Source organism: Chelonia mydas, chromosome 8 (genome assembly GCF_015237465.2).
Source record: "Chelonia mydas isolate rCheMyd1 chromosome 8, rCheMyd1.pri.v2, whole genome shotgun sequence".
Lineage (NCBI taxonomy): Eukaryota > Metazoa > Chordata > Testudines > Cheloniidae > Chelonia > Chelonia mydas.
Window position 1 is genome coordinate 105,084,144 of NC_057854.1, and position 13,865 is coordinate 105,098,008.

Here is a 13,865-nt window from a genome sequence, read left to right on the forward strand (position 1 = left end):
GCCCAGCGAGCTGGGTTGAGCTGCTCCTTTCTCCAGGAGAGGAAGCTGAGCAGTGTCAGCCCCAGAGAGCTCTGGCACTGGGACAAGAGCGGCGCTGCGGCTCTTCACACCTTTCTGCTGACTGCAGCGGGCAAGGTCTGTCCCCTGCAACAGGGTCAGAGCATGAGCAATGCAGGTGCTCAGCTGCCAAGCCTCTGGCAGGTTCTGTGCCCCCTTCTCCCTGCGCTGCACGTGGCCATGGCAGAAGATGGGGAGGGGTCATTCTGAAGAGGCCACAGCCCCATTTCCCCTGCTCATCTGTTCTCAGCCAGGCTGGGCTCCACGACTTCCGCTGTAGGCCCAGCCAGCTGCCGGGAATGCTGCAAGGGAGAGGCCCCGAGGGCTCCGTCCCTGCAAGCAGCACCCCAGCCCTGGTCCCTTGCAGCCCGGGGAGCTTGCCTGCTCCGTAAGGGTGGGAGCTGACGAGGGCCCGCTGCAGAAAGGCCCCTGGCTTCTGTTTATTGCTGAACAAAGAAGGCAGCAAGACCAGCTTGTATGAAACCTGATTATTCAAATTTATTAACATCAAGAATTATGCAATGATGCTGTAGATTTGTTTTTTTTATTAACAAATAGAAAACAGACTGTATACACCAGTGACCCCTACGGCACTATGCACCCACACGGTAAAAATGAACGTGTCCTCCAATATCCCCACCCTGGGTTGCTGATTTCACCATCGCTCAGATTCTTAGCATTCAGAATACATTTGATAATACAATTAGCTACCCTTCCACCACCTTTATTGAGAACTCTGTGCACTCGAGAGAGGGCGGCTCTCCCCATCTTTAGTGCAAGCGTGACAGAATAAGGAGTAGTAAGATATAGTACCATTAAATTAAGTCCAGTAGACTTGCCACATTGGTTCATTAGAACGTCCTGAAGTAGCAGAAAGTACAATATTCTAATGACTTTAAACATTTGCAGGATAGCAGAAATTATAGATACACCCAACCTCTGAAAACGTCCCCCCTCCCCCGCTACCCCTTCCCTGAAGTACCCCATTTTCCAAAAATAGCCCACGCACCCCCTTGTGGGAGCGGCTAGAATTGTGCTCCTTCCCTTGGGAAGTGCGGCGATGCATTCATTGGTGAGAGTTCCCTGCACACGCACAACCGCAGCACGAGACGCGTTGCGCGGTCGGCTTCTGCTGCGGCCCCGCCCCCTCCCCAGTGAGACACCCCCCAGCCAGGAGTCCGGGATGTCGGGTCTCTCACAACCGCAGCAGTGCCGACAAGTCACGTCAGGTCGGGATCTGCCAACGCACATGGGCACCGAACGGGTTAACGCGCACTTTAATAGGACTGACCAGTTTCGAGCTTGCGCTGGAGTCGTCTCTCCTGCGACCCAAAGTCCCTTCCCCCCCACAGGAAATAAGGGGAAAACAGATACAAAAAGACTCAGTAGCTTAGCTCCAGTTCGGTGAAGTTTTCTAGTCTACAGAGGATGAAAAGCAGCCTATGGGGAATGGAGAGGGTCTGGAAATGTGAGCCAGTTACTGCTGGGGGTCTCCAAGGGGGCTGCACTAAAATGGGCAGCACCAAAGGCAGGGGCGGATCCGAACGCGGGAGAAGGGAAGAAAGAAAAGCCAAAGGAAAGGAACCCCCAGAAGGCCTGACGGACCCAGCTCTGCCCCAGCCAGATGGTCAGACTAGCAAACAAAGAGAAAGGGTTATAAAAACACGAGTAACTATTTTACAGATAAAAAAAGATCCCGTTCCATCCACCTAAAGCCTGGCTGTGAAATGCAGTCGCGCAAGGGGGGGCGAGAGGGAGACGAGTGAGCAGAAATTGGACGGGACACTGGAAATGCTGTTGGAGTCGGACGCCCGTGCTCAGCGGGGGGCGATGCTCCCGAATGCAGGGGTCAGATTTGGTTGGTCGTGAGAGGTCTGCTGCCTCGGCAGCAGCAGGATCTGCACAGGACTGAAGAATGGCAGCTGTGGCTCAGAAGGACCCTCTCCGCTCCCAGACATTCCCACTGCGACGGGGGGAAGCGCTGGTTACGTTGCATAGTGGTCAAAGCTGCCGAGATACTCCAGCGCCGCTCTGTAACACAGCTGGTACTGGTCCTGCAAGGAGAGAGGGCCGGCGTGTGAAGGGAGGTGCCCTGTGCAGAAGGCAGGGGCGCTGCGCGGCACAGGGGGCTCACCATGGGGACAGCTCGAGCAAATAGAAGGTGCCGTCCCCAGCCCAGGTCTCTGCACACGGCCAAGCTCTAGGAGGCAGGGCAGCCCAGTGGTTAGAGCACTACCCTGGGACTCGGGAGACCTGCTCTGCCCCAGACGCCCTGTGCCATCTTGGCCCCTGCGTCTCTCTGGCCCCGTCGCCCTCTGCGCAGTGAGAACAGCCTGCAAGGCGGGGGCCAGGTGGGGCCCTTGGATGGGGTCTGGGGTGCTGCCCGAAGCGGTTCTGCCCAGCCCAGCTCAGGCTGGTACGTTAGCATGGAGGCTGCACTTCACCCAAGCCCCAGGGAGAACGGCATGCGCTGGGCTGTCCTGCAGGATCTGGCCGGGAGCCATCCCTCCCTGGGGGGGGTTGAAGGGTCAGAGGTTAAGGTGCCCCCCGGGGCCCTGGCCGTCCCGCTTGACACAGTTGGGGCCTGCTGCTGGTTCCCCGCTCTGGTTGTCCCTAGAGCAGCGCCAGGCCCGGCTCTGGAGAGGGGCTCTCCATGCAGCTGGCAGCCCTCCTGCCGCAGACAGGCCGTTCCCAGTTCAGAGCGAGATCTCCAAGCACAGCCAGGGTCACGACAGGCCGGTGGCTCAGAACTAACCCCAGTGAGGCTGCAGCTGCTGCCTCCCTGCCCAGGCCCAAGCAGCAAGACGCCAGACATTAACCAGTGGCCTGGCCGTGGCCTGCAGAGCTGGACAGACACACCTGTGCCTGCAAACCCGCCTGGCTGCTCCGGGTGGGGGCAGGTTGGGGGTAGAGTGTGGGGCACAGCATAGAGCAGAGAGCTGGATTCCAGTTCCCACTCCCCGCCCCAGCCCAGCCCAAGAACCCTCCTTCCACCGGGGCTGTGAACTATGCGCAGACAGGGCTTCCTGATCCAGCCTGGAGCCCAGGGCTGGCCAGAGACTGGGACCTGCTGCCAGATTCAGCTCTGTTGAAACGAGACCCTTCCAAACAGGCGTAGGGCAGCGCCGGGCCCTGGCTGTCTCCCTTTTCCGGGCACACCCCAGCAAGGGCTGGAGGGGAGCCAGCTCCCATCCTGGGGGAGCTCCTGCCCTCAGTCAGCGGGCACCTACCTCTGTCTGCACCATGGCTGGTCGCTGCGTTCGCAAGGTCTTCACCGTCTGGAACATGTCAACCACCCCTTCATAGCGCATGCGCTCCAGGACTATGCTGAGCGTGATGAACACTCCCGTGCGCCCGACCCCGGCACTGTGCAGCACAAGGATCAGAGGGACTGTCAGCGGAGATCCCTGGCCCCAGGGACGCAGGTCCCCAGGATGGCGGCTTTGGGGCCCCGCCCCCCCACAGCCCTGCCCCGTCACTGAGCCACCTGGGCCCATTCTGCCCAGTGCAGGACATGTTGGATGGGAAGGGGCTTGCAGAGATTCTCGGGAGCCTCTGCTTCCTGTTGCCCGGCCCTGTGGGCACCACCCGGCCTCCCTGCAGCTCCCCGTGCGCCTTCCCCAGCACGCTGGCTCTGCTGGAGGTGCTGAGCCTGCAGAGCCATGGGGCCTGCTGAGGGTCCAGGCGCCACGCCGCGTCCTGTGTGGCAGCCTGCAGTTCCCCCTGCCGTTCCCAGCTCTGCCCCACGGAGGGCGCCAGGGAGCGCTGCTGAGCAGGACCCCTCATGGCTCTGTGGAGGACAGCGTCTCCGGGGGGTGCTCTGCTCTCCAGGAATCCTCCTGCACCAGCCCGGCCAGCGCTCACCTGCAGTGCACCGTGATGGGCCCGTCCTGGCCAAACTGCTCCTTGGTTTTGTGCACCTGCCCTATGAAGTCAATGAAGCCCTCACCGGTCTTCGGCACTCCCTGCTCGGGCCAGTCTGTGAACTGGAACTGGCGGATGGTCCGTGATTGCCCATCCTGCAGGGAAGGAGGCATCGGTCTAGGCCCTGCTCACGTGCCAGCCCACAGAGCCCCAGGGGTGGGCTCCTGGGCCGGGGACTGGCTGTGCCTCGGGGGGGCCGGGCTCCGCAGAGCCCCAGGGGTGGGCTCCTGGGCCGGGGACTGGCTGTGCCTCGGGGGGGCCGGGCTCCGCAGAGCCCCAGGGGTGGGCTCCTGGGCCGGGGACTGGCTGTGCCTCGGAGGGGCCGGGCTCCGCAGAGCCCCAGGGGTGGGCTCCTGGGCCGGGGACTGGCTGTGCCTCGGAGGGGCCGGGCTCCGCAGAGCCCCAGGGGTGGGCTCCTGGGCCGGGGACTGGCTGTGCCTCGCGGGGGCCGGGCTCCGCAGAGCCCCAGGGGTGGGTTCCTGGGCCGGGGACTGGCTGTGCCTCGGGGGGGGCCGGGCTCCTGGGCCGGGGACTGGCTGTGCCTCGGGGGGGCCGGGCTCCGCAGAGCCCCAGGGGTGGGCTCCTGGGCTGGGGACTGGCTGTGCCTCGGGGAGGGCCAGGCTCCGCAGAGCCCCAGGGGTGGGCTCCTGGGCCGGGGACTGGCTGTGCCTCGCGGGGGCCGGGCTCCGCAGAGCCCCAGGGGTGGGCTCCTGGGCCGGGGACTGGCTGTGCCTCGGGGGGGGCCGGGCTCCGCAGAGCCCCAGGGGTGGGCTCCTGGGCCGGGGACTGGCTGTGCCTCGCGGGGGCCGGGCTCCTGGGCCGGGGACTGGCTGTGCCTCGGGGGGGGCCGGGCTCCGCATAGCCCCAGGGGTGGGCTCCTGGGCCGGGGACTGGCTGTGCCTCGGGGGGGGCCGGGCTCCGCAGAGCCCCAGGGGTGGGCTCCTGGGCCGGGGACTGGCTGTGCCTCGCGGGGGCCGGGCTCCTGGGCCGGGGACTGGCTGTGCCTCGCGGGGGCCGGGCTCCGCAGAGCCCCAGGGGTGGGCTCCTGGGCCGGGGACTGGCTGTGCCTCGCGGGGGCCGGGCTCCTGGGCCGGGGACTGGCTGTGCCTCGGGGGGGGGCCGGGCTCCGCAGAGCCCCAGGGGTGGGCTCCTGGGCCGGGGACTGGCTGTGCCTCGGGGGGGCCGGGCTCCGCAGAGCCCCAGGGGTGGGCTCCTGGGCCGGGGACTGGCTGTGCCTCGGGGGGGCCGGGCTCCTGGGCCGGGGACTGGCTGTGCCTCGGGGGGGGCCGGGCTCCGCAGAGCCCCAGGGGTGGGCTCCTGGGCCGGGGACTGGCTGTGCCTCGGGGAGGGCCAGGCTCCGCAGAGCCCCAGGGGTGGGCTCCTGGGCCGGGGACTGGCTGTGCCTCGCGGGGGCCGGGCTCCTGGGCCGGGGACTGGCTGTGCCTCGGGGGGGGCCGGGCTCCTGGGCCGGGGACTGGCTGTGCCTCGGGGGGGGCCGGGCTCCGCAGAGCCCCAGGGGTGGGCTCCTGGGCCGGGGACTGGCTGTGCCTCGCGGGGGCCGGGCTCTGCAGAGCCCCAGGGGTGGGCTCCTGGGCCGGGGACTGGCTGTGCCTCGGAGGGGGCCGGGCTCCGCAGAGCCCCAGGGGTGGGCTCCTGGGCCGGGGACTGGCTGTGCCTCGGGGGGGGCCGGGCTCCGCAGAGCCCCAGGGGTGGGCTCCTGGGCCGGGGACTGGCTGTGCCTCGGGGGGGGGCCGGGCTCCGCAGAGCCCCAGGGGTGGGCTCCTGGGCCGGGGACTGGCTGTGCCTCGCGGGGGCCGGGCTCCTGGGCCGGGGACTGGCTGTGCCTAGCGGGGGCCGGGCTCCGCAGAGCCCCAGCGGTGGGCTCCTGGGCCGGGGACTGGCTGTGCCTCGGGGGGGGGGCCGGGCTCCGCAGAGCCCCAGGGGTGGGCTCCTGGGCCGGGGACTGGCTGTGCCTCGGAGGGGCCGGGCTCTGACTGTGCCTTCAGGGGCCGGGCTCTGCAGAGCTGGAGAGGCGACCTGGGCAGGTTTCGTTCCCCTCTGCTGTTCTGGGCCTGACTCTCCTCTCGCACTGGGTGCGCCTGACTGACCCCAATGTAACCGAGCGCTGCCCAGTGGGCACACCAGGGCGAAGGGGGCACGGCAGGTCTCCACTGGCTCTGCCCAGCCACGCCTGACTCAGATGAAGGTGCAGCCCCAGCCCAGGAGCCTGGCAGCCTCTGTCACTGCTGGGGTGCTGGGATGGGGCTAGGGCCAGCACAGACACGCAGCCAGGCCGCCGGCTCCTGCCCCCAGAGACGAGAACCGCTCCAGGAGTGACAGCCTGCTGGGCCCTCGAGGGGATCCCGGCCCCGAAGAGTGGCTCCCACGGGAGGGACATGCCGAGAGCACCGCCGGCCCCACTCACCCTGGCATCAGTGACCTTGAACTCGCGGAGGATGTACTGGGGCATGTTGTACTCTGCCATGGGGTCCACCACAAAATACTGGTAGCGGGCGGAGCGCTCCGCTGGCCAGTACTGGTGGCACTTTTCCTGCAAGCAAGAGGAGACGCGTGAGCAGCAAAGCCCGGTCCTCGCCCAGGGGGTCTGCGTATCCCCAGCCCTGCCCCCTCCCCAATCCCCCGCACAAGACGCTCTCCAGGGCAGGGTCCCCTCCTGGTCACCGCCGGTTATGGGGAGGTAATTCTGAGCACTGCGGGATCCGGGCCTGGAATTGGGCCAAGTTCCCAAGACCAACGAGGGCAGCTGGCCTGGCTAGGGGCTGGGCCATCACCCTGTGCAGTGGGGAGTGTACCCGGGATGCCATTGCTAACCTGCTGTCTGCCAGCCCCTGTGCAGCCTCGGCCAGCCGGCTCCACCTGGGACAGCCCTGGCCCTGAAGCAGTCGCGGCCAGCCAGGGCTGGGAGCCTTCACTGACGTAGGGCTGCAGCAGCAGTCGGGGACAGAGAACCATGTCCCCATAGGGCATCTCCACCCCTCGGGCAGCGACCCAACGGATTGCTCCCAAGCTGCTGGGCCCAGGCTAGCCTTGCCCTCTGGGACCCTAGCGCGGGGCCAGCCAGGCTGGGACGCTCTGCTGCTGAGCGCACAGGCCCCGCAGTAACAGCTCAGGGGACAGGGGAAGGAAAGAGCCAGCAGCGGCAGGAAACGGCCCAGGTCATTGGCAGCATGGCTCTTCCGTGGGCCTGCACCCGGCCCCCCTTCCCCAGCCCGCCGCCCAGCCCTGGTCTGCCCCCAAGCCTCACCCCCCCCGCCCTTACATACCCGGCCCATTTCGCGCAGCTTGGTCAGCATCACCACGATGGTGGAGTTATGCTCCCACAGCATGCGCCAGAAATCCTCAGTGGTCTCCGCCAGGGGCCCCTGCGTGGCAATGTAGGCTTTCTGCTGCCTGCAACACGAACAAGCCACCCTCAGAACAGCCGGCGAGGGGTCCCCAGGCAGCCCACACCCCCCGGGGGGCTCAGGCATCCGTCCCGCATGGGGCAGAGCGCTGGGCCCTGCGCATTCACCGGGCTGGGCACGGGGCTCTGCGCCAGCTGGGAGGAGGGACTGGCAGCCGGATCAGTGACCAGTGTGGGGGGCAAGAGGGCCGGTGGGAGGGTGTCCCCGGGGGCAGTGCCCACCGGGGTGGAGGGGGGGCATGCCGGATGCAGCTCTGTGCGCTGGACTCTCTGGGGGTTGGGGAGGGAGAGGAGTCCCTGAGCCACCAAGAACCTGTTGTCCCCTTGACAACCACCCTTTGCACACTGCTCCCCAGCTGCACAAAGCCCTACCCCAGCATCCCCGGGGCGTCGCACGGCCACGCCTGGGCTCGGCTGCTGATTCTGCCACCAGCAGCATTGGCATCCAGCCTTCCTAGCCCTGCAGCTGGGCACCGGCCCCCGAGATGCCTCTTGATCACCCCAGACGTCGCCACAAGGGAAGCAGCGGGGCAGGCCCAGGCGCTGCTCTCCGGTGGCACTACACGGGCGAGCTGTTGTGCCAGGATAACCCCAGTGGTCGCGGTGCCCCGCGCTCAGTGAGTGCAGGGGAAATCCACAGCAATCAGCAAGACCGAGTAGACTCCTGAGCCCTGGGCGTCGGTAACAAGGAGCGGTTCATGTTTCCACCACTAAGGGGCACTGGAGATCTCAGAATAGGGGCCACTTCCCATCATCAAATCTCTCTATCATTTAATCTCTCCACTGGGGCTACAAACCAGTGACCGTTCGGCTGCTGCTTCCGGCGGGTTTATACGACACCAGAAACATGAAGAGTAAGGGGGCAGGAAGAAACAGAGGAGCTAATAAAGACGCAGCTCTCGCGATGCCTGCAGGAGCTGGGGCCCATTGATCTTGTTAGATCACCTCGGAAAGATCGCTCCGTTCCGAGGAATGGGCAGGAGAGAACAGAGCCCTTCACGGAGGCGACAGGTTGGCCCTGAAACGGTGCCACCTGCTGCCCTGGCACTCGTACCTCCATGCAACAAACAGCCTCGCTCGCCGGGGGGTGGGGGCAGGGCACCGGGGCACCGCACACCGAGGCCTGGCGCTGGAAGGCAGCCCGGGGCAGAGCCCTCCCCAGGCGCCCACCCCACAAGTGGCCCAGTTTGCAGCTGGCGTTTGCACTGGTGCCAGGGCACGAGAGAGGGAGGCGGCCAGCTCTGCCCGCTGCCACCTGGCTCCATGCAGCTCTAAGCGGCCTGTCCTCTCCCTCAGAGCACTCCAGGACTGACTGTATTCACTGCCCTGGGCCCAGGCTGTTCTCGGGCCAGCAGCCAGCCAAGAGGCTGCAGTGCTGGGAGCACGCTGACCCCGCCTGCCCATTCCCTGAGAGCAGTGCCTGGGCCGGGCTGGGGGGACCCCCTGGTCCCTGGCATCCTACGTGGCAGGGTTTCACTCATTCCCACTCCTGCAGTCTCTGGCTCAGGTGTCGAGCAGCCGGGACCCAAGGCAGGAACCTGCTGGCCCAGTTCCTGGTGGGTAAGTGGCACGTTAGTTTGTGCTGAATGCCAAGGGAAAGGGTTGGGGGAGGTTTTGTGCCTGGGCCGGTGGCTGGGTGAGGCTGCTGCTCGGTGCAGCTGGCACAGCCGCTGCCCTGCCTTGCCCTCACCGGTGCCCAGGAGCCGGGAAGACGCTGTATGGAACCACGGGGACGTGTCACGCAGGACACCGACTGCCTGCTCATGCTACGTACAGAGCGTCCCCAAGAGCTGGCTGCTGCGAGGCTCTCACTGGTGCCTGGCTCCAGCCCTGCCTGTCCCGAGCTTTCGCCTGCATCCTCCCAGAGCTCCGCTGGCAGACCGGCCGCTGCTGACTGCCAAGCGGCCCCTTCTCGCAGAGGCCGCTCTGGCTACTGCCGAGCTTAAACTGGGCTTCCCGGGAGGCCAGATACGGAGCGGGGACTCTCAGCAGAGAGGCGCGTGCTGAGCTTTTATAGAGGGTGGGAACCCCAGGAAGTGCCTGTCAGCACGGGGCAAAGAGTGCATACGTTGGGAGCTAGAAAGGGGGGCGCTCTGGCTAACGCTTGTTTGTCATGCAGTACCTGACCCCAGCCCGGGTCCCGATGCAATGAAGAGAAACAGGATTGGACTCAAATCCAACCCCACTCCATTCCCATCCAGCACCAGGAGGCAACGTCTGGCAGACGGGAGAGCCCATCGCCCACAATGGGCAGTCCCAGCTGCTCCTAGGCACGAGGGGATGGGCCCATGCGTCCTTGTGACTCTTACCTGTAGCCATCTATGAAGCTGGCGTTGACGTAATCGGAGCCCTCGACCCCACGGATGGGCTGCAGGCAGACTCTGGTCAGCTCGTACGGCATGATGTTCACCAGGCGGTTCTTAAATTTGTTGCATGGAAGGTTGGCACTGATGAACCGCGAGGTATGTGCTTTGGAATTGGCCAAGAGCTGGAAGGAGAGGAGGAGGGTCAGGAGTATGCGGGAGCCTGGGGGTTTAGTCATGCCTGCATGAGCAGCTCCATGTGCAGAGCAGCCAGGGGGTGGGGACGGAGAGAATCCTAGAACATCAGGGTTGGAAGGGACCTCAGGAGGTCATCTAGTCCAACCCCCTGCTCAAAGCAGGACCAATCCCCGACTAAATCATCCCAGCCAGGGCTTTGTCAAGCCGGGCCTTAAAAACCTCTAAGGATGGAGATTCCACCACCTCCCTAGGTAACCCATTCCAGTGCTTCTGCACCCTCCTAGTGAAATAGTGTTTCCTAATATCCAACCTAAACCTCCCCCACTGCAACGTGAAACCATTACTCCTCATTCTGTCATCTGCCACCACTGAGAACAGCCGAGCTCCATCCTTTTGGAACCCCCTTTCAGGTAGTTGAAGGCTGCTATCAAGTCCCCTCTCACTCTTCTCTTCTGCGGACTAAATAGCCCCAGTTCCCTCAGCCTCCCCTCATAAGTCATGTGCCCTACCCCCTGATCATTTTCGTTGCCCTCCGCTGGACTCTCTCCAATTTGTTCACATCCCTTCTGTAGTGGGGGGCCCAAAACCGGACACAGTACTCCAGATGCGGCCTCACCAGTGCAGAACAGAGGGAAGTAATCACTTCCCTCGATCTGCTGGCAATGCTCCTACTAATGCAGCCCAAAATGCCATTGGCCTTCTTGGCAACAAGGGCACACTGCTGACTCATATCCAACTTCTTACCCACTGTAATCCCCAGGTCCTTTTCTGCAGAACTGCTGCCGAGCCAGTTGGTCCCTAGTCTGTAGCGGTGCATGGGATTCTTCTGTCCTAAGTGCAGGACTCTGCACTTGTCCTTGTTCAACCTCATCAGATTTCTTTTGGCCCAATCCTCCAATTTGTCTAGGTCCCTCTGTATCCTATCCCTACCCTCCAGCGTATCTACCTCTCCCCCCAGTTTAGTGTCATCCGCGAACTTGCTGAGGGTGCAATCCACACCATCCTCCAGACCATTAATGCAAACGTTGAACACAGCCCCACACATGCAGAGCAGCTGGGCCGGGGGGTGGCACATAGCTGCCATCTAAAGGCTTTCGCTGCCTGCGCCCTGGCACCGGGAACTGGGACATTGGTTCAAAAAATCAACCTCTCCCAATTCCCAGCCCGTGGCCGGTCCTGCCCTCAGATGCTGTCCCCCGAGAGGGGGATCCCTGGGGCTGGCTGCCCTCCCTGGAGACAGGGAACGTTTCCGTTCAAGAACCGAGTACTGCCCTGCAGCATGGGCCAAGCTGGCCCTACTCGTTCCCCGTGTCTAATGCCCAGCTCCATCCCATTGGAGCACCGGTGGCTATCGCTGAGCCATGTGAAACGCTGGCTGCAGAGAATGCTCCTCCGGACCGCGCTAGCTGCTCTGTGCAGACTGCCAAGCACCCCGCCTCCACAGCGCCTGCTTCCCTCGAGCTCGGGGGCTTTGCCTTGTACTCAGCCCAAGGCGGCTGCAAACTAGAGTCCAGCGGAGCTGTTACTCTGCAGCCACAATACCTGGCGCGTGTGCACTGTTTCCCTGCATCGGGGGAGGAGGGATCTTCCTTGGTCGTTAATGGCCTTGCCTGCCCTCCGCCCACTCACCTCCTCCCTGTTCTCATGTTCACACCCTGGGAGCATGACGATGGAATGTAAAATCGGTGACATTTTCAGGTCACGTCTTGGGGCTGCCTTCACACCCAGCAGTGGCTGTGGTCAGTGCGGTACCTGGGTTTACAGGCAAGGACCACAAACCACTCTCTCTCCGGCCCCAGTAACAAATGGCTCAGGGGCCAGCAAGGGGGACCTGGGAGTAACACAGTCCCCCCACCCATGCTGATGAACCCTCTCTTGCACCCACATGGACACAGGAAGGGTGTCGACGAGACCACCCTTAACAGGCAGCTCTCTCCTGGTGCTGCCCTAAGGCTTCCTTCCAAAGGGAGTCCGATTTTGGGCCACCTTTCTTAGAAGAGCTCCTCTGTTCAGAAACCAGTTTGTGTGGGTCCCTGAGTGGTCTCTTTGGCAGGGCTCACTGTGCACAAATACGGGGCATCTGGCCGCAGCACTGGTTGTCTACACTGTGAGTGGAGGTGTGACCCCCAGCTGGAAGAGCTGCACCAGCGAGCGCACGAAACCAACAAAGCCTCGGGCAGACTAGCCCGCCTGAGAGCCTAGGCACATCCTCCGGGCAGCTAGCCCCTCCCGCAGCTCTCCCCACCACGGCTACAGTGTCGTTTTAGTGCCCTAGCTCCGTGGCAGTGCAAGTACATCCCCTGGGGCAGGGAGTCGCCCCCGTGCCAGTGTAGACGCACCCGTGAACAGGGATGGAGGGTTAAAATCTCTCTCAGATACAAAATCCTCCCAGAAGGGAGAGGTTTTCTAAAGAGCCTCACTTCACAATCCGGAGCGAGGGAATCTCCTTCTAAACATGTGAGACCTGGCAGATGTGCAAATACCCCCTCTCTTCCTCCCCACCTGCCCCAGCCCTGAACGGATGGACTTAGTTGGACAGAAACTCCTGCTTGTGGGCTCAGTGGAGACTGAGACAATGCCCAAGGCGTTGTCAGTTGCTTTGGTGACCGCAGGATGAAGCTGCTTTGCCTTTCCCTGTGTTCACAGAAGTCAATGTCTGGCCTCTCCAGCCCTGTCTGCACTTGGAGGAGATTCCCAGGGCGAAGCAGAACTCCAGCAGCTCGTTTCACAGCCTGCATGGTCTGCTGCTTCCCCGCATGAGCTGTATTCCCCTGCATGCGTCTGCTGGACTAATGCCCATCATAGGAGTACATGGGCACTTATCAGAGCTGGTTTCCATCACCACGGCTGTAGTAAATATCTGTGCTAGGCAGTCACACACACACACTCTCAGCAGCAGGTGGGCTGTTTTTAAAAACCCTACTCCTGTGTTCCTTCGGATGCTGCTGTCACCACGGCCTGACGCCCTAACTGGAGGTTAAATGATAACCGAGCTCAGCAGCACGAAGACGGGACTATAAACGTCTCTGATAGTTACACTGGAGCTGTTTCCAGACAAGTTGTTCACAGTCACATCAATTATCCTGAACACACAATCTCCATCTGGTTTCAGATGCAGCTCCAGCCGCACTGTGAACCAAGAGCAGAATGTGCTGCTGAGACTCTCGCATCTGCCTTCTAGATCCTCCCTGCCAAGCCGGGGAGGAAGTGTGGGCAGCCCCAAACGCCACAATTCAAATGGATTTTAACAGCTGCTACCTGGTTTGGAAATGAACAAAAGAACCATTATACCCAGCACAATCAGATTCCATCCCTCCATGCCCAGAGCTAGCTGCTGGCTGCTCTCGGGGGTGCGGGACAGACGGACAGCCTGGCACCAACAGGGCCCAAGCCAGGGGATTTCGGGGGGGGGCATGGATGCTTGCTCGCTTACCTTGAATTCCAGCTCCATTGCAGTGACGCTCTCGCCCAGGGGCACCTGGCTCAGCTTCTGGAGGTGAGCAAAGAGGTTGCGTGCGGGTACCTCGGTGTTGCCGCAGGTGGCTGCCTCCAGCAAGGCCTCGTGGATGAAGATGTATTGGTCCTCGGTCTGCACCATGTAGTTACGCTGAGATCTCATGCACGTCACGTGGCCATAGATGTCGACCGTCTTCTCATGCTTCATCCTCTCCAGCATGGCATCGATGACAATGAAGCAGCCCGTCCTGCCCACGCCAGCGCTGCAGGAGCACCGCACAGTGCAGGAGTTAGCACTGCCCTGCCAGAGAGCTCTCCCACCTCAGCCCTGCTCCCTGGGCACCCTTTCCCTGCAGGGAGCAGCCAGCAGAGACACCACGAGGGTTTAAACGCCAGGCAGGGGAGTCAGGAGACCTGGATTCTAGTCCCGGCCATGACCCCAAGTCACTGCATGGCCCCGGGCAAGCCCTTTCCCTCATTTGTGTCTACACTTCTCCCTCCGC

At 63.2% G+C, this 13,865-nt stretch overlaps 1 protein-coding gene across 24 annotated transcripts in view; it reads right to left on the reverse strand.

The window, feature by feature from the left end:
- Nucleotides 1-533: 533 nt before the first annotated feature.
- The window catches only part of PTPRF (protein tyrosine phosphatase receptor type F), a 615,392-nt gene continuing 602,060 nt past the window's right edge, over nt 534-13,865 (reverse strand). For all 24 annotated transcript variants that reach the window (XM_027823957.3, XM_043552899.1, XM_043552898.1 and 21 more), the window contains 7 exons: nt 13,340-13,625; nt 9,715-9,893; nt 7,266-7,392; nt 6,407-6,532; nt 3,922-4,076; nt 3,288-3,423; nt 534-2,111 (listed from right to left, as the gene is read on the reverse strand). In XM_027823957.3, coding sequence (XP_027679758.2) covers nt 2,043-2,111; nt 3,288-3,423; nt 3,922-4,076; nt 6,407-6,532; nt 7,266-7,392; nt 9,715-9,893; nt 13,340-13,625 — 1,078 coding nt within the window. In that variant the 3' untranslated portion in view covers nt 534-2,042. The remainder of the gene's footprint in view (nt 2,112-3,287; nt 3,424-3,921; nt 4,077-6,406; nt 6,533-7,265; nt 7,393-9,714; nt 9,894-13,339; nt 13,626-13,865) is intronic.